Source organism: Thermobia domestica, chromosome 5 (assembly GCF_964235325.1).
Source record: "Thermobia domestica chromosome 5, izTheDome1.hap1.1, whole genome shotgun sequence".
NCBI lineage: Eukaryota > Metazoa > Arthropoda > Insecta > Zygentoma > Lepismatidae > Thermobia > Thermobia domestica.
Window position 1 is genome coordinate 3,469,611 of NC_137458.1, and position 21,148 is coordinate 3,490,758.

General features: G+C 36.2%; 1 protein-coding gene across 10 annotated transcripts in view; it reads left to right on the forward strand.

Moving 5' to 3' along the window:
- Positions 1-21,148, forward strand: part of dac (dachshund family transcription factor) — a 665,535-nt gene that overhangs the window by 297,804 nt on the left and 346,583 nt on the right. For 9 of the 10 annotated variants that reach the window (XM_081758122.1, XM_081758115.1, XM_081758117.1 and 6 more), the window contains one exon: positions 15,379-15,438. The exons of the other annotated variant lie outside the window; for it this stretch is intronic. In XM_081758122.1, the coding sequence (XP_081614248.1) occupies positions 15,379-15,438 (60 nt within the window). The remainder of the gene's footprint in view (positions 1-15,378; positions 15,439-21,148) is intronic. 10 annotated transcript variants of the gene reach the window in all.

Genomic DNA, 21,148 nt, shown 5'->3' on the forward strand with positions numbered 1-21,148 from the left:
GTATATAGACGGTCAGGATCTCTCATGCAGGTGGACGTCCTGCAACGACATCTAAGCGGAAAAAGTAGCATAGACCCTATGGATAACGCGTGTTCCTTACTGATTTCCATAGTAAACATAAGGATTCCGTATATTTGTATAATATACTGCTGTCCGGATAACGGATTTTTCTCAGTGCAGAAGCCAACTGTTGTAAGGTATGAAAAACGGGAATTGGAAACAGTGATTTACGTGGTAGTAAATTACATTCATTGTTCACTGCATAGTGAGAGTCCGTGAGCGACCACTGAAGGGTTAATTACGAACCCCACTTCCCCCCAAAAAAGAAACATCGAAGCCAACAATCGGGAAAATACAATAAGGTCTACAGTGCTGACAGCTTTACTGACAGCTTTATAAAATTACTGACAGCTTTATAGTACAGTATTGTTTCTTTGTTTACGGCTTTTTATTTTAGTGATATAGACGTAGAACAAAGGTATTTTAAAAGTTTTATTATGTTTTTTGCACAACAAAACATAATTTTTATGTTGGGATATATCTTCTTCCGTGTTTGCACCGCAGTTTTAGTCTTTTTTATTTTTTTGGGGGGGAGGCTATTCGCGATTTTCGCTATCCACGGTGTCTTTGTCACCAAATTCCGCGGATAATCGGGGCTTTACTGTAATTATGCTATCACCTGATAGGCCTATACATGTTCAATATGCACGTCTGTTATTATAGCCTTTTGTATAAAGTGTTTTTGTTTTATTATTACTAATTGTTTTCCCAGAACTTTGTCATACTGTACACTGACTATGTAGGTTAAAATTGTGCTTTATTAAAAACTCTGATTGTTTACATTTTACATATGTTTTAAAAAATTAAATTTACCAATCAGTCAACATACGGTTCCACAAATATAATTGCTCAATCCTAAAGATGTCTTATTTTAAATATAGTCACTTGTCCTATTTTAAACCATGAAATCATTATCACTTGGCATAACAACCTTTTTTTTTGTGCGCCTGAGCCGCTCCAACGCCATCTGTTAGCGATTGGCTAAACTATGTCCAGCCTAGAGGCAAACAAATGATCAGTGCGCTGTGTCGCCCTATCACTATCACGCTGCGTCGCTTTCTAGACCATCACGTCTTTTATTCAAGTGACTCTCCAGTTTGCCTCACGACGCTGGGTGGACGCCGAAAATTGACAAGCACCGGCTGGGAATCGAACCCGGAACCACGTGGAGGTGAGTTCAATGCTCTAACCACTCGATTAAGGTGTACCCCAATTGATCTATTTTAAAATACTTAAAGTGAAACGATATAGTTTTTAATTTTTAACTACACCATAGCAATAATTTCAAGTCAGCAAATCCGTTGCGCTCTTGCTAGTGATATCTATTGGCGTCAGGCAGCGATCCCTATTAGTGTAACATATAGACTGAGTAGTTTTTCCTTTTATAATTACAAGTATACGTTATACGTAAAATAAGTAGATAAACCCAACGCTAAAAGACTGATATTTTCTGTTTAAATCTCCACAAAGGAAACAGGAATTTAAAATCAGATTTCATGTCGCCATTTGATATACCACAACACATTCTTTAAACATTTACATGTGATGTTAAAACAAAACGAAATGTTATAGTTTTACGTCCGACATTTATGTTCTGTAAATAAAGGAGGATGATTAATGAAAGGGAATGATTATGGAAATGATTTGGTGGAACGAGAATGTGTAAGAAAACGGGAGAAAATTCTACGGTCGTGATGTTGTCCATCAAAAATTCTTATGCTCTGGGAGCCAACCAGGAATTGCTCGCAGTAGAGCTGAGCAGTGGCGCAAATCTGTCTTCTACATTGGGGGTGGGGGGGGAGGTGTGGGTATATATACATTTTAAATGATGTTCACAATATTTATGAAGTTGAAAAACAATGCTGTGGAGGATCAGTGGAGTGCAGGAGGGCAGATTTTAGGCTTATTCTGGACGGAGTATCAATTTCATCTCACTTCCCTTTATGGCAATCAGACACAAATGATCACATTTCTTCCCAAATACGCATTTCAAATTTATTGTTGGGGGAGAATCGCCCCAGTTCCAAGATTGGAGGGGACATGTCCCACTCACCCCCCGGGATTTGAGCCAATGGAGATGAGAGGGCTCTACTATTGAGCTAATCCTACACTCCATCTATTCTACACTTTATGGTCATTAATATATTAAAAAAAAATCTGTCGAAGTGATCGATTTCTAAGATTACTCTAACAGCACAAACAGTGTTCTCAACATTGGGAAAAGGAAGCCTAGCTCAGTGGTTCTCAACCGATGTGTCGCGGCATACTGGTGTGTCACGCAGTCCCCTACCTAAGGTGTGTCGGGAAATTTTAGAATTTAAAAAATCATGAAGAATTTGGCAGCGGCAGCAATAATATTCAGTGCTATAGTCATTATTAAAAAATTCTTTTCACTATTATAATAGATATTATTATTATTATTATTATTATTATTATTATTATTATTATTATTATTATTATTATTATTATTATTATTATTATTATTATTATTTATAATAAAAATATCAAACAACTATGTCGTGATGACCTGGACGTTCTGTAAAATGTGTCGTCAGTCAGAAAAGGTTGAGAACCACTGGCTTAGCTAATTTCACAACGTTGATCTTACGTTGTATTTGCCCGCTTTGCCGATCATTTGCCGAACAATTAATTAAATTACCAACGCAGACTCTACGAAAACACTAAAATATCGATTGGACGTGCGAGCATTGTTGGATAAAATGACAGCAAACTGTTGCTTCACCAACAGGCACTAAACTATGTTGAAGTAATGCATTTTTGGAATTCACAGACGAAGTGACTAATTCTCGATACCTGAGTAGTATTATTAGTTCGTACGTGAATAAAAGCTAAAATAAAAATGGTAAAACAAACATTTTTGAGGAACAAAAGTCTATTTCGTGATTCCTTGACTAAGGAGTTAGGAAAAACGATCATAAAATATTTCGTGTGGGGCATTGTACTAAATGGGACAGAAACGAACACTATACAAAAGGTATGAAAAAAAAAAAAAGATTGCAAGCTTGGAAATGTGGGTGTGGAGAAAATGGAGATAGCTGGGTAGAACGGTAGAAATGGTAGGGAAGAAAAGTACAATTATAGATGTAATTGAAAGGAGGAAGAGATACTGGTTGGGATATTGGCTAAGAAGGAACTGTATCACGAGGAACGTACTAGAGGATATGATGGCAGGAAAGAGAGGGAGAGATTGAAGGATTCTACAGTTGATGGACGATATCAAGATAGAAACATCGTACGTGAGAACGAAGAGGTTAACTGAAGATCGTGGAGCATGGAAGCTTCTCAGTGGCGGCATGTGACCTGCCAATAATGACACAATACCTATGATGATGCATTCCTAACCTATGCCAATCCTAGACTATCTAAGACCTATCAAATGTGCTGCTTAAAAGCACTTGATACAGTTATAATTCTAGTTACAACGATGCACTTACTTTACATTTAGGTACAGATATTATACCAATTTCGTTCAAATACAGTTTTGACCGCAAAATGCATAATGCATTGTTATGAAACAACCCCTCCCCCCAAAAATAAAACACAATACTCATATACATATCTCAACTATTTGAAAAAAACAACAGAGAAAAAGCTTTTGTGTACAGAAGTTTAAACCTGTACATACCTATATAATACGCTAGCAAAATGACACAAGAAAAATATATTTCTTGCAATAAAACTTTGGTATACATATTTTTATTTAGTTTGTGACTTTTTTCCACATGACTACTTCGTTGTATGAGAAGTGTACAAGGGATTGCTCTATCTGAAAACTTGTAACAAAGGAAGAAATTATGACTGTTGGTAGCAATTGTGTAATCTCTTCGTTGAGGCTTCTCTGATCAAACATAAGAAAATTCTTTTGGTAAACATTTACTAATGCCATAAATCCGTGTAAAATATACATGAGCGTACCCAGAAAATAACACAAGAGGAAATGGTTAATAAATAGGAGGCAATAGGCACACACACGCACACACACACAAACCACCAGAATTGTTATTTAAGTTCTTAGTAACACACAGAGAAAGGAACTGTACATCGTAAATTGCAGAAGGGTTTTTCTACTGCAATAAACTAACTTGTCATACCAAGTTTCCTGCCTCTTTCATACGTAACAATTTTTTAATTTATTATTTTTTTTTTACTTTCCGTTCTTTCATAAATAGTAGCTCCTCACTGGTGGTTTTGTTAAGCCTTTACATTGTGATAGTACATAGAAAAGAACATCTTCAAAAGTGTTTTACATAAGAAAATCGCCTCCTGTATGGTGCATTTTGTTTGGAATATAAGACATTTCGCAGAAATTATTAATTGAAAAAGCAAAGCTGTATTTTAATAGTGTATATACGTGTTTTAGGAAAAAAATAAATAAGAAAACACGAAAATAATTAAAGGGTACAATTGTATGCTGATATCATCATTAAATAGAAAAATAACATTTTTAATCAACAAAGAAGGTTACAAATCATTAATTATGAACATAAAGGCAACAAAATGGAAATACTTATACACATAGTTTTGCCAACTCTGGAAAATAAAATTATCCGGCACCCTCTCAAAATTCCCTATGATATAAGTCTAAGTGTGAAGTATCTCTGTTCGGACTAATCCATGAGAAAGGAAAGGATTATCGTGGACAAAGGTGCATTAGGACCTGTATTCTACATATCCTTAGTATATTCACTAATGAGCTTAATAGATACATTATGCCAGGGATAAAGTGGATCTGAAAAGGTAGGGGGACGGTAGGTAGCGGCATGACGTCACGCCGCCCCCTGTCTTTCTTTACCCATTGTAATATTTTTAGGAACTAGGGGACGTAGTACATATTTTGTGGAGGTTGGAAGACGACGTACCCCGGCGTTCCTTCTCACTTTTATCCCTGCATTGTGACAAAAATAAGAAACTGTAGTCGGTATTGATCATTTTATTGGATTTACCAGTAACTGCCACTTTAAAATTTTCGAAACAATTGAACAAAAATACATTAATTTTTACTTAACAATTTTGGATTTACAAAATGAAATTTACTCTTTGACCTTATACTTCAACTACAGGAAATTGCTTTAAGAAGTCCTAAGCAGGGGTAAAAGTAAGGGAAAGGCGGAGGGACGCCGTTACCCCACTTCCAAAACATATCTATGCTGTCTCCCCACTTCCTGAAAAATTACAATGGGTAAAGATATGTACGGTCGACGTCGTGACGTCATGCGCCCTGCTACCTTTTCAGATCCACTTTTACCCCTGGTCGTAAGGAATGAAGTTGGAAGTTTAAGGAAAATCATCATAATCTTTAATCTGTAAGTTTTACGTCCCACGATTAAATGCTGTAGCTAGGTATGCGAAACTAAACAATTCAACAAGCATTGTTTGCCAACAATCATTGGACAATTTAAATTTATCTCTATGCCACACAATTATGACACATTATACACTTCTGTCTCTATTGTTGAAAACAATGTTTCTCAATAAAACCTAATTGTTACCAAATTTCTTATGTTAAATAAACGAAAAAAATAAACTACCCTAGATCAAAAACAAATATCGCTTAATGTAATACAACGGAAATTTGTATTTGTAAAGGCACTATTGAAGAATTTTGATATTCGATATTTTATTCTGGATTACAAATTTGAAAATACTGGTCATGAAGGTGCTGGTAAGAAGTTTATACAGGTCACCGGCTTAATCAAAATAACAGAAATATTACTGGCCAGGCCGGTGAAATACCGGCTAGTTGGCAACCCTATATATATACACACACCAGAATAACTTAAACAATATTGTTATAGCTACAACAGTCTTTTCTAAATATGTACACAGCACAAAATGAGTAATTGTTTTGAAATTTAATTTACCTATCTGTAAAGATGAATAATAACCATTTATCATAATTGATAATTTATTCACATTCATTTTCTGACTGCTCCTCCCCATTGGTTGATTCTCAAAACACTTTAATAAATTTTTCACCAACATACAATGAACAAGTTAACAACAGGTCATTTATATAGAATATTCAATACAAATTGCGTTAGGAATTCATAATTTTATATTGTTTGTATTGCAACGGGTTAGAAGAAAGGATTAAAAAAAAAGATTTATCTTTGGTTGTCTGTGTTAGTTAAATAATTGATTATAGATTTAGTGTTAAGAATGGCTCAGTGGTAGAATACTCAACGGCAGAAGCATACTACGTACATTCATGTGTTTTGTACCCCAGTTCGCGTTCTGAGATGGACAAATACAGTATGGATAAGCACTTCGGAATTTTCATGTTTTCTTTCATGTAATGTCTACCACTTTAGCGTGTTAATTGTGTGTTAGTTTAACACCATCGACAATGACTTCCTAGCATATCAGAAATAATTAGTAACTGGAATTGAGAATTTGCATTGGATTTTATTGTTTGGTATAATCAAAGCTTTACGCAGTATTTTTAGTATTTATACCATGTAACTAATAACGTGCTATGCCTTTCGCTGTCACGAAAATAGTTTTGTATACCTTTGAATTGTTTGACAACAGTCACATGCGTAGCAGTGCTGCCATCTGCTATTCGTACTTTTTGTTCTTATGTGCAGAACTGCTTGCTACTCATGTAATTGTCAAACAATTCAATGGCTTAAAAATCTATTTCCTTGACCGATTATAGAAAACATAGCTCGTATTATTGATTGCCATCATTGTCTGAACAATAACCTGGAGCTTGTGTAAGAGGCCTTATCACTGCGAAATTAAAATACCGCTAATTTTACAGTAATTATCTGATATCTTAAAATAGATAAAAGATAATCAAAATGTGAAACAAGAACGCCCTAAACAATATTATTTTGCATGAGGTACCGTTATCGCAAGTCACCTAAGTAGCTTCCCGTTTGCAACCATTTAGAAACGCGAGAGAAAATAGATACCCATTTTCAGACTGACTGGAAATCGAAAGCAGATAGGTGAGTCGTGATAACGGTATCTTATGTAAAATAATATTGTCTAGGGTACTCTTGTTCCACATTTCGATTATTTTTTTTTTATCTATTTGAAGATATCATATAATTACTGTAAAATTAGCGGTATTTTAATTTCACCGTGCTGGGCCTCTTAAATATACATAGATTAAATTCTTTCAGTGTTTCTTTTACAACCGCCATAATCCATGGGCATGCGATAGTGCAGCTAATTTTAGTATTGTTTTAAAACATTTTTCTTTGAAACCTAAAGGAAGGGGGATTCAGGGATCACACGTTCTGGAGGTTCAAAAACTATATATATTTTTCTCCCGTTCTCCCGTTTCCTCCCCCTTTGTTCATTGCACCATTTCCTTCATTTTTCATCACCTTCTCCTTCAGCCTAGCCGTCGTAAGCGTGGGACATAAAACTGAAAGATTTTATTTCATTTTCACTACTCTACCGTGCATGTTGTATGCTATTTCGTCCGTGCGAAGAAGGAGCACTTTTGCTAGCATAGAAATAATATATTAAATCATCTAATTCAAATTGAAACACAATTTATTTAAATTAAAATTAAATTAACTAATTGGCTTTAGAGCTCATTAACTGGCACAGTTATAAGCTAGATGGAACACATTCAACTATGTAGTTCAGTGCGGGTTTTCGCTGCCTCTTCATCAACCGAGCTAAGTAGCTCAAGTGGGAGAGCATTGGCTTCGCATTCGGAAGGTCGTGGGTTCGAATCCCGCTGCCGACCATCCTGACTGAGGTTTTCCAGGGTTTCCCTCAGTGCTACCAGGTAAATGCCGGGTTGGTACCTACTAAACAGGCCTTGGCCGATACCTTCCCAAATCCTTTCCATTGTTATTGTTGTTGTTGTTGTATATCCAGTGTAAAATGGCCTCTGAGCTGTATCTGGTGATTGTTAAATAAATAAATAAATGTACCATTTAAATTGCATCATGATGTCCATTTTGGACTCTGGAAGTTGTATGCTCTTACTGGAATTCAAACCAAAGACACATTCGCTCCTCATTTGACTGCATACATGAATCTTTACAGTCGCTAAAGTTTTACTCATACTTTGGGAGCAACTCAGAAAGTAATGCCTCCAAGGTGATGCTTTTATTTGTGCTCGACAGATAGCACCAATATAGGTATCAGTGGAAAGCTTGCAATGTCAGTTACAAATGGTCAACATAGCCCTCATTACGGACAACACCTTGCGCCAACGCTAAACAAGTTTTTTCATGCAGTCGGCGAAGAATTTTGGTGGCTAGTGATGACACTTTGCCGAACTGGTGCTTCTACCTACGCGTCACAACTGTAGCGTTGGTCCTTAAGATGATCCTTAAGTTTGGGGAAGAGACAAAAATCGTATGGAGCAAGATCCGGGATATAGGAAGGATGAGGCAGAATGTCAACAACACTTTGCCAGCAGATGGGACAACTTTTAAGTTTTTGGTGGAGAAGAAGACGTGTGGCGGTAATCCATCGACTCACGCTTTGTTTCTGGGTCGTAATGGTGTATCCACGACTTGTCGCCGGAAATGATTGTTCCTGGGTGCAAACCTTCCGCGGTCAGAAATTCAATGGCAACTGATGCCATGGATTGCCCCATTACTGTGGAACGAGAAGAGATAGGAAGGTGAAACAAGTGACATTCTATAGTTTTAACATCTGTGCATTAATGATAAACAGTTTAAAATGTTTGCAGTACTATTGGCGAAGTAGTGCGTTTGGAGGCATTACTTCCTGAATCATCTTCATAAGTGAAGGTTGGCAGCGGAGGAAATAAAAAAGAAAGAACGTAATATCGAGTGACGTAAAAAGTTTGTATCGTTTTCTTTTCATTCTTTATTATTCAATACATTTCTCCAAATAACTCATCTTTGGAAAAATTTCCCGTAGTCTTCCATCAGCCTTTCCCTTTCTCCAATTCTCTTTGGTGTATATTATCTCAAAAGAAGAAACCAAAAGAGAGAAAGAAAGAGAATAAGAGCGTAGTAGAAAGGAAACTTGCGTGGATTAATCATACATTTCTTTTTCCTCTCTTACAGATTCTGACATTTTACATATCTTCTGTACTTACACCTCCCTTTCGTTAATCCCTCTTATAAAAGATTTGCATTTTAATTAAAAGCAAAGCAATGAAATGGTAATCAAGTTGGATACACCTTTCTTCTCTCTCTTTCTCTCTCTCTCTTTCTACTGTTTCTAAGTGAAAAAGAAGGTGCCAGAACGGAAGACAAAAAAGGGGAGAAATATGTAACGTTCTTTGAGACAGGGAGAGAAAAGAAAGAGAAAAAAACTAAAAGCACTGCAGTAGTAGACATTGCCTATTAATATTTTCCTTTTTATTTGACGGAGTAGGTTCTCGTTTGCTCCTGTAACTAATACAGAAAAGCCGCCCCTGTTTTATACTTAAAGAAAAAATAAATAGAAAGATAATCTGTAGGTGGACCAATCAGTTCTAATCAGCCTTCTGTATATCCTTTGATTTTTTCTCTTTCACAAAAAAGAAGCTGTTTCTTTTTTAAAAAAAGAAAAAAAACGATAAACTTATAAAGACATTTTCAAAGATGTTATTTCGATACTTTTTTTCTTTGTTTATACGTATGTTTATTCCTGCCTTCTCATTTTCGCTAATTCATCAGCCGTTTTAATTTCCTTTCCTCTTTTCCTTCTTGTCATCTTGTTACATCTGGTTCGTTTATTAATTTACTGTTTTGCTTTCTAATTTGAATTAGAGACTATACCTGCTTACACATACTGTTTCCTAGCTCCTTTATGTATATATGTATATACATATATATGTATATACGTCGCTAATTATTTGATGCTTTTGATCTATTTCCGCTTCTTTTGTTACTGAAGCATTGTATGAATGAAATGTCACTTCTTTTGATGCTCTCAAGAGAAAAGTAAATATTCTACATAAAGGAAGAAACACATTAATCTCTTAATAAACCTTTCACAGTTTTTTTTTTTAGATTTTTTTCATTTCTAATTAATGAATTGGAAGGTATGTTGTATTTTTATTACATTTAAATTGCAAAAGTTCGCTTTTATGTATTTTAATCATTATTGTTATGTACGTGGATCAGTCAGAAAGTTAGTTGCACTCGTTCGTGAAAATTTTCGGTCAAAGGCTATTTTGATGAAACTGTGTGTCAACACCGCAGACATGTAGCTGTATCGTGCGACGTAGCGGCTTTCACGAGGCAAGTGGATTTGTTCTGATAATCAGTTGTAAACATGTCTCGACAGTTGCAAGTGGCATCCAAATTGGAAATGCGTGCAGTAATTCGTTTTTTGTGGGCCAAAAAGATTTAACTGCGTTGAAATTTAAAACAAAGCACTTAAAAGTCGACGGATAGGTAAACTGCCCAAAGGCATTGTGCTCTTGCATGATAATGCAAGACCGCATGCAGCGCAACAAACGTGCGAAATTCTGACAAAGTTTCGGTGGGAAGTGTGGGATCACCCTCCTTATAGCCCAGACCTTTCATCGTGTGATTTCTGTGTGTTTGGTCCCATGAAAGACTAACTTTCAAAGCGACGATACTACGCGGATGAAGAGGTGAAAGCTGCAGCCCAAGAATGGTTATCGGGCATTGGACGGGATTTCTTTGCACAAGGCATAGGAAAACTTGTACAACGCCTCATCAAATGCTTAAATAACGGAGGTAATTACGTTGAAAAGTAAATGGTGAATGGAACTTTACGATACAAATAAAGTTATTGTAAAATTTCCATCCTGTTTTATTTTCTTAAGCAGTGCAACTAACTTATTGACTGAACCTCGTATTTCATGGTTTACTACTAGTTCATTTTGTGTGTTACTTTTATCAATCTTGGGCATTTCTTGCATTACTTTTATTATAATACTTTAGGCCCTACTTTTTGTGCATTTCATACATTGTTACTTTTAATACGACCTCAAACCCTATTTTTACGCATATCAATCATTACTGTTAATACATATTAAGCATTTTTGAATTTCATGTATGGCGAGACCGGGGTCCTCGGTGGCTCAGTGGAAGAGAATTCACTTCTGGTGTGTGGGATCCCCGGTTTGATCCCAGCTCGCACCAAGAGGGCTTTGTGGTGAATAAACACCGTGTGCATGGATTTTCTCGGGGTTATTCCGCTTTCACTCACTTTGTTCATTCCACCATTTCATTCACTTCGCATTATCACCGTCTCCTTTAGACCATCCAATATAATCGTGGGACGTAAAACTAAAAGTTTTTTTTTTTGTATTTCGAGTATTTTTAATACATTTCAAGCGCACTAATTTTAAGCTACTTTTAAAACATTTTAATAACTATTTTCATATTTTTCTTAGTTTTTTCTAACGTAATGTAGACATTAGGTTTATTCTATTCATAACGTTTTATTCTAAATTTATTCTATTCATAACGCTTTATTCTAAATTTATTCTATTCATAACGCTTTATTCTAAATTTAGTCTATTCATAACGCTTTATTCTAAATTTATTCTATTTATAACGCTTTATTCTAAATTTATTCTATTCATAACGCTTTATTCTTCATAACGCTTTATTCTAAATTTCTTTTCATAACGCTTTATTCTAAATTATTCTATTCATAACGCTTTATTCTAAATTTATTCTATTCATAACGCTTTATTCTAAATTTATTATAGGGAAGCAAAGTAGTCGAGCGCTTATCTCTGGTGCTTGAGGTCCCTCGTTCGATCACCAACCAAGTAAGCTTGTGGTGGACAATATTGTGTCCTTGGGTTTTCTCAGAGTACTCCCTTTCCTCCCACATTTTCATTCCATCAATTTTTCCATCATCATTCACTTGCCTTAATCATCCGTCTCCCTTAGCTTAAAGGACAAAAATGAAAGACATTTCATTTTTTTAAAAATCATTATATGTATGACTACATTTATGCGTTAGAATGCTTTTCAATTGTATTATGCATTTCATACATTAGTTTAAATCATCTTAAAAAACATATCTGGTGCTGAATTTCTCCAGCTCAGGTCCTAAATAGGGCGCGTTTGTGATGAACAAACAGTGTATCTATTCACTTTCCTCGGGGTTTTTCCGTTTGTTTTTCACTAACTTTGCATTCCATGCTTTCTTTCATTATCATTTATGTACCATTTTACATTTGTGTTTCTTTAGCCTGTGTTTCCGGCGGAAGCTCATGTGGTTCGGATTCCACGTTAATCAGTACCGGTAGGTCCGTCTTATATAACCTCGCTGCTGAACGGGACGTTAAACTCAACATGAACTCAACTCATTCTTTAGCCTGTATGAGTTAACAGAGGAATGTTCAACTAAACAATTTCTGTTTCATTAATTTACACATATTTTTAGGGGCCATTCAAAAATTTTGTGGCCCCTGATCCAAAAATGCATTAAAAGATCCAATATATTTCAATCATTTTTTTTTTGCACGCTTTAATATCTGGAGAACTACCTATACTGTAGCAAAACCCAAATGATTAGTTAACGCAGTATGATGTGCTTATTCCGTAAAAAATACGAAAACTCGATTTTGGGGCCGTTCAGGAATGTTATGGCCCCTGATACATAACCTAATTATTGGATAAGATCGAAATCTTTTGATCCATTTTTTTTCAGATCATTCCTAAAATTCTTTTTAAGCATTTCATTTTAACTCACCTCGACAACTCTTTTTCTTTTTCTGAACTGATGTATACGTGGTTCTTTATATTGCAGAACGTTTTCTTAGCAATCCGAGATATTTTTATTATGCTAAAAAAAATTTCAATTTTGTCCAAGAATTTAGGATTTAGATTTCTACGCTTCCTTCGTCTATGGCCATTTAGCCCGTCATGTATGAGGGGTGACGTCTCTCGGCGAGCACATTATCCGGGGAAAGGGAAGGAAAGAAGCGGCCTGGGACCTATAACTGAGGTACTAGCCCGACATTTACCTGGCGTGAAGGATGAGAACTCAGGAAAACCTCATTCAGGATGGCTGTCCTGAAAAAGTTTTTACTCTTTTTCGACCGAGTGCCCCAATTGGGGATTAAATCCGGGACCGCTCTCACGAAGGCGAGAACGGTAGCGACTATACTACGCGGGGCCACTCAGTTTTTGTCCAAAATGATAATATAATCAGTTTCTGTTAAAGATGGAAAGATAAATATTAATTTACTACTACTACTACTACTACTACTACTACTACTACTACTACTACTACTAATAATAATAATAATAATAATAATAATAATAATAATAATAATAATAAATCATAGTTTGAAAAACTTTTACCGAAGAGGAAAAAGAAAACAATTTGATAATAATTTCAATAACGATTGACCTACTTCAATTTCGAATCAAGAACAAAAGATGTCGATTACTTATGTAAGATGATGTTGATAGTAATGATGGAAGTTATGAGTCCATTAGAATCTCATTAAGCCCTGTTTATGATAGTTGATAGAAGTTGATGAAGCAACACAATAGAAGAGAAGGCAAGTTGTGGTGTCGCAAGTCTTCTGCTGGTGAAGTTTCTGAAATTGAATTCCGTTGCGAAGGTGGCTAATCGCTTGCAGTCACTACCTCAGTCGCTTTTGACTCCTTCTGCCGCATGGGGTTATGGGTTTTCTGCTTAAGCGTAGAAGGAAGTAACAATCTATACAGACTTCCTTTCTTCTGCGAGATACTTATCAAATGTAGCTTGTTTCATGTGGTGAGCTAACATTACTTCTTGCGAGAACGATTCAGAAAGTAAGGTAACAACACCTCCCATATCTAGAGTTGCCAACTCTGAAAAGTAAAATTACCGTATCTGCTCATAGTACACGAAACAGATGAAGAATAATTGTAATATTTTAAACCTTGAAATATGTAGTTGAGGCTAACTAAAATACTGGTCAGCAGATAAAGTATCGGTCAGTTCTCAGTTCTAGTTATAATATTTCTTCTGGTCTAATTTCTCGCCAGACCGCAGCAGGTAACCACTGTTGTATCAGACAGTGATTACTCACTGCATAGGCTATGTTGAAGCAGACACTCGCAAGATAAGTTGAAACTAGGGTTAGAAATAGTTTGGGGTTATCTTGTTTCGAAAAATTGTGGAAGTGATATTCTGTTGTTAAAAAGACTCCTATCTTGTCTCATTATCTCGTCACGAAATTTCTGCCTCGTCTTGTCTTCGTAGGCAACGCTATTTATACGATCTACGGAACTGTTGATCTAGGTTCGATTTCTAGTTTTAGCTCATGTGGTTCGAATCTTACCTTAAGCAGTAGCAGTAGCAATAATAATAAATATAGTTTAAATGTTGTTATACCGTACTCTTTGTGGACCGCACGTGACGCAAAAGAATTCTGATAACTTTTAGATGAAATTAGGGGGGGAGGAACCAGAGCATTTTTTTTTTTTTTTTCATAAATTTACCAAACAATACGAGAAAAGCATTACGAGAGTCGAGATGAAACGTAAATTCTACAAAATTAACGGGACGAAAGAGAAAACTTAATTTCTTGCCCCGTCTCCTGTGTAACGCTAATTAGAACGAGGATAGTAAGAGAAGAATTTCCCACCGGGGACCGAACGCGAGTCTCGTAATGGGTAGACGTAGGCCTACACCTTATCAAGTATGTTACCACGGTTAGTTGCTACCCAACCTTGCAAGTATTTCCCACAAGGATAGCGTATTCTAATTATCTTAGACGTTTTGTGTTTATTATCTGTCTGACATTTAGTCACCTGTTACTATCGTGAAGATTTTTTTTTTTCTATTGGCTCTTCTATTCAGCCACTTGTTCACCTATTTTTCCCACCAATAATTTTCTCAAAACTTTCCGAAACAAGATAAATTTCGGATTTTCTCTGCTAGTGTACAATCAACTTTTAGAACCACACATTACAACGCGAAAAAAAACATTCTTTTCGAAAGTTCTGATTTCTTCACAATAATAGGCAAGGAACTGTGTAGAATAGGACCATGCATTTTCCACCGTTAATCTATTCATTTTCTCTTTCACTTATTTTTATCTTGTCATCACAACTTCTAAGTGAATTTACAATGATGTAATGAACCTTCTTTGTCGGTGTTTCGCTGTAATTTTACTGTGACAAATTACAATTTGATAACAACAACAATAAACCTTAAAATGTGGGCTTACTCTCTCCTTTCGCACCCTTTCACGGTTTTCCTGATAAGCTATTGAGAAACGTTTTGTTTATACTTGCTTAAACAATGAATTAATTACAATACATTTTATTATGGTGCCCCTATTATAAAAAAAAGATTTGTTATTTAAAAACTGTTTATAAACGGGAAAAGCCTACTAAATTAATATATACTATTTTTTTTACTCATTCTTAGATCTGGAATTTGGGAAAACTGCCGCGCAGCTTATGAGGACATTGTGAAGCACTTGGAAAGGTAAGTGCAGGCATCCACTCTTCACATATATGTTTTCAGTTATGTGAGGTGCGTTCAATATGTAACGCTTTGAAGATGAAGCAACATATCAAATACAATGCAAATTCGAAATAATCAATACGCTCAGAAATAATGTGATCGGTAGCACATGTTTCTTCCCCCCCCCTTAATTAACAGATTATATTTTCTTAGACTTAACAAAGCGGATATTTTAATTTGGAAAGCAATTAAGAGATGTTCTTATATGAAAAATTCGTGGGAAAGAACGGAAATATCCTTAGGAAACCCACACAACTAGGATTTTGTATTGTAAAAGATTTTAATTCGTAGAAGTGTTGCCAGCAAATAGATTTCCAGTGCAGTCATTTCTTGTTTACTGGAATAAATATTTGATATTACTTGTTTACTCAAATAGGCTATTCCCTCAATTGCCTTCCAATATTGAAAGATTTGTGGTTCACCAGAGCTCGAACCTAGTCCCACGTGAACCAGAGTCAGTAACCGTTCGACCAACGGATCTAACAGCATCAGCAATAGTGAGAAAGGAATTGAAAGCAATTTAACTAGGGTCTATTTTTAAATATAAATAAAGGTACCAGTTCTGCTTTCACCTATTGAATTAAAGAAAACGCTCTGGTAAACCCTTAGCCAGGATGATCAGTCACCGGCTTCGAACCAAGGACCTCTTGATTGCGAACCACTAGCTAATGCCATATGTATAAATGCAAATAAATAACAGAATAAAATAGGAATTGTATATGATATCGTTATTGAATTATTAGTATAAAGTTAATTTCAAAATAAACTTGTTACATAATAATTTGATACTAGACTAGGCGAAAAGAACAATATATATATATATGCTACACATGCTTCCCGCAATGGTCCTCGGGAGAGAGAGAAAAAAGGTACGGAGTCTAAAATCAAGGGAGGCGCGAAGCATGTTGGGATGTGATTTGTGCCCTCGCCCCGGTGACCTGTCAGTGCTCATTAGTGACGTCATGGGAGAGGCCAACGAATCGTGACAGGCCTTGGGAATCTCGGGGCTTCCAAACCCTAAGTCCCACCGCGACACTACATAAACAATTTTCTGGATGGGGACACATTGTCCTGGCAACACAATAACTCATTTCAATGTTGTTGTTTTTTTTTCTCCCTAAACCCTCTCTTCTCCCTCTCCCCCCACCTTCGTAACTGAATGTTACATTTCCGCTTTAGCGCTAAACAACCAGATATAGACCAAAGCAAGCGGAGAATTTACTTTGCGAGGGAAAAAAAAAAAAAAACTAAATACGAAAGTCTGTGACCATTAATTTTCCGTCTGTTTTGGGTTTTTGCTTGTTCACTTACAACATTTTTTTAAATTTCAAAACACGTACACATAGGCGCGTAAGCGTTTTTTTCACAACGAAATGTATGTTTATTTCATTCAAATTTGTGAAATTCAAAACCTTTAAAAGTCAGATAATTCTTTAAATGCCAATATGAATTTAATACTTAAATAAAATTATTATTTGAAGTTCAGTAAGTCCAATTGGTTAAATTTTAACTATCCAGTAACTGAAAATAAAAACAGTGTCCCACATTTATATCCTTTAGGTTGAAAGGAGAAGGATTAGTAATAGAAGTGAAGGAATGTAGAAAACATTGCTGGAATGAAAATGTGGGAGGAAACTGGAGAACACGGAGAAAAATCACAGATATGCTGTTGTCTACCAAAAACTTACTTGGGCTGCATTTGTACTGTACCAGAAACCCCGAAACTACTTCCTTAAGAGGCGAAATTAAAATACCGCTGCTGAAAGAGACGCTAAAATCAACTTAAGACGCCTAATCACTGCTTAATTAAAATACCGCTAATTTTTACAGTAATTATGTGATATCTTCAAATAGATAAAAGATAATCGAAAAGTGGAACAAGAGCTCGCTAGACAATATTATTTTACACGAGATACCGTTATCACGACTCACTTATCTGATTTCGATTTCAAGCCATTTAGAAAATCGGCATTTATTTTCACGTTTATAAATGGCTGCAAAACGGAAAGCTACTAGGTGACTCGTGATAACAGTACCTCATGCAAAATAATATTTTCTAGCGCGCTCTTGCTCCACATTTTCGATTATTTTTTTTATCTATTTGAAGATATCACATAATTATTGTAAAATTAGTGATATTTTTATTAAGCAACAATTAAGCCTCTTAATTTGATTTTAGCGTCTCTTTCAGTAGCCAGGCTATATGAAATGTGGATCTATAGCTTAATGTGGAATCTAAACAATATGAGCTCGAACCTGGAATCGAAACCAGGTTTCCCACGCCAAAAGCGCGTATGCTAATCGGTTAGTCACGAAAGAGCTCGTGATTTAGGAAGTTATGTGTAATGTAATATTGAGAGTTGAGTGTAGATGAAAGGAAACACCCCCGCTTGTGAAGTAAACCTGTGAACGAAGGACGGTAATTTTGGACACAGAAAGCTTTCCGTCTTTAAAACCACGTAAAAAAATGGAGTAAACAAGCAATGATTTTTTTCCCTCCGCCATTTTTGCAATATCTAATTTTACTTCTTCCGCAGCTGCATTCATTAGCCATCCCTACATCCATCTTTCTCTTGTCTCATCTCTTTTTTTTCCCTTTTGATTTTTTTCTCTCGAATGATTTTTTCCCTCTTCATCCTTATTCCTCATCAACATTCTTTCCATCATCTTTCACTTGTCATTTTCCGTTTCCATTAATAAGTGCGGTCATCCTTTGCTACTCTTTCATCCCTTATCGCCTGATTCGACGATTTCTCCCCCTTATTTTTTGAGAACACCAGTTGCCTTTTTATAAAGGAAACTCTTTTTTATACTTTTATTTTACAATTTCTCTTTTGTAGGAGGGGAACTCAATGTCATTTTCAAAGCGTTATTTTTTCTAATTACCATCCCAACACACAGTGTAGCTAACTTAAGGATACTCTCTTTATTTTTGTTTTGAGTTTCTATTTTACGTCCCTACGCAACAATATCGAGGTTAAGAAGAGTTTTACCCATTATTTATGAGGGCTCCGAATCACGACCGGGAATTCAATCTGCTGTAGTTGGTGGGTAGTAGACCATCACGTAAGATAAATTTCTACAGTATAAGCCGTTGCCCACCATACAATATCCCACTTCCAAGAGAGCTGGCTTACGAAACCACGTCACCGGTTTCCGATTGGGGTGGGATTTATTTGCATATGTTTTACTCTCGTTGAAATGAGGTTGAGAAGTTCATCCAGACTCTGTTAAATGCGTATTCGGGGAGATCTGGAAGGAGGAGATGGGTAGATAAAGACGGGTGGATCCTAGTTGAAGTGATTACGTGTCAAATAATATTCCTTATAAGACAAGAGTCAAGGCTGTCTCGTCTCGAAAACATGTAGGGAGACAAATGTCTCTTCTCTTGAAGTTATTCGAAGAGGTCTGTATCCTCTCGTCACATGGTCAGACCACAGTTACCCCTGAGATCACAAAACAAAAACTACCCATGGTGCAATAACCCTTGAACCAGGGTCTACCAGCTAGCTTGTGGCGTTCATGCCTTTTGGGTAATGTGTGGTCAGCGCATCGATTCACTTTGCCGTTAATGCTGCTTTCTTTCTATCTACATTTCTTTCAAATAGCTCTCCAATGCTCCTCACGAAACTATCAACACCATCTGGTGAGTACGAACGGCCATGCATCTTTCCTCTGACCTAACCCGGTACTGCTTCATTTAGAAATGTATTTCAATGCAGCTAGGATGTTGACAGTGTCAAGCTGATGAGAGTGTGAACCCTAACCTTTACACCTACTTTGGGTACATTGACCCTCCTCGAATGGGCTTTACTTTACCTTTATAAATATACCAATGAACTTTAAGTTAACACCTCTATATACAAACATTTTTCTACTCTGGATATCTTGTACTGAACTCTGGATATCTGAATATGAGTGTTACACATTGAAATGTAACAATGACGTTATGGTAACCCATTTAGAAGGGGTTCAATGTAGTTTTACTGAAAGCTGTCACTTCTAATTTTCTCAATCTACCCAACATTGCTTGCTTTAAGATTTCACACAAATGGTATAATCTTTTGTTCGTAGGATTCTATACAGTATATACTTATGAATCCTATGAATATATGCAACTCTGAATCCAATGATGAACAGCGGTTATGTGCAACTTGGTCGTTTTATTTAAGTATCGATATCCATATATTTACCTTTTTATTAAAAACATGGAATATTTGCAATAAATCAACAGTTCCATGTCACAGCTGCCAAACTCTTTCCTCAGACTTGCTATCTGGGGTCTTAAGAAAGCCTCGAACTGAAAACATCTACTCATACCTGTGACACATCTACTTCTAACAGTGACACAACACTACTTATAATTTTTAGCTACTGTCTTCCCTCTCTAATTATGTAACGGAATCACACTTTGCGAAAAAGGTCATAAGCTACAATAATACAAGTGCTTCGGACAGTCGGTGAACTCAACTCAGAAGTTCCTGGTATGCAAAAACTGTGGCCAAACTGAGCCAAGCCGAGTCTATCTCTGGCCAAGATCGGCCACCAAATATATCTATCTTAAGTCCTTTGACGATCGACTACTCGCTCACTAAATTTGGTTTCTATCAGGCCAATGGTTCCCACGATATGAAGTGACACACACATAAAGACTCACGCTGTGCCAGGAGATAAAAATTGTTGTTGTGACTTTTCTTTGAACCAATTATGGTTCAATTTCCTTTAAGTAACATTTTTTTTACAAATATTTCTTAACTAGTAGATATTAATATTGCAAGGATCCCTACATCATAACAGACGCACGTGTCAACTCAACTAAGTGCTATTATTTATAAACAACATAGCAGACAGCAAGCCAACGTGGAAGGACACCGAGGAACGCCGAAAGCAGACGGACCTCACGAAAGGACCCGAGGAGGACAAATAAAAGGAGGAACACCGAGGGACCCAGCATCAGTCGTCCAACTGATCAAATCACCTACACCGCCCTGAGGTTGCACTGGACTAGGGGTACACCCATCTTTCCCGAGGTCGCACTGGACTAGGGATCCTCTCAACAACAAAGCCTTGCGAAGCTGCCTTGAGCTGAGGGGGCTATCCTTCCAAACTCACCGAACCGGCAGGTGCCTTGGAGACTGCTTTGAGAGAAGGGGCACCGTGCAAAACACCTATACTCCTCTACTTGGACATTAACGAGGAAACAGCATTATTCTCTTTGTAATCAAAGACGTTTTGTATTTATCAAATTTTATAATAAAATTGGTGAAGGGATAAAATCTCGGACCATTATTGACTCTACCAAAATCATTACAATATAAAATGTTCTTACGGTTGTTAGAAATAAAATTTGACCAGCACCTACAAGACTAATTTTGCAATATAGTTTCTGTTATTTTTACCAAATGTAAAACAGAAAGTAATGCTTCCTTTGCATCATCCGTTAACAAGAACTCCATCTATGAAACTCTCAGAACACATTGATTATAGGCGAAAATGATAAATGGTTGTTAAAGAGAAAAGAAAGAAATTATGACTTAGGAAACAAAGCAGAACAGAAACCAAGATGATGAAGATAAAAAGAAAATAAAGAAGAAAAATTGAAAGGAAACATAGGGAAAGAGAAGATGAACTGAGCAAAAGCAGATGTCAAAAGCGTCATTTTGCAGAAACT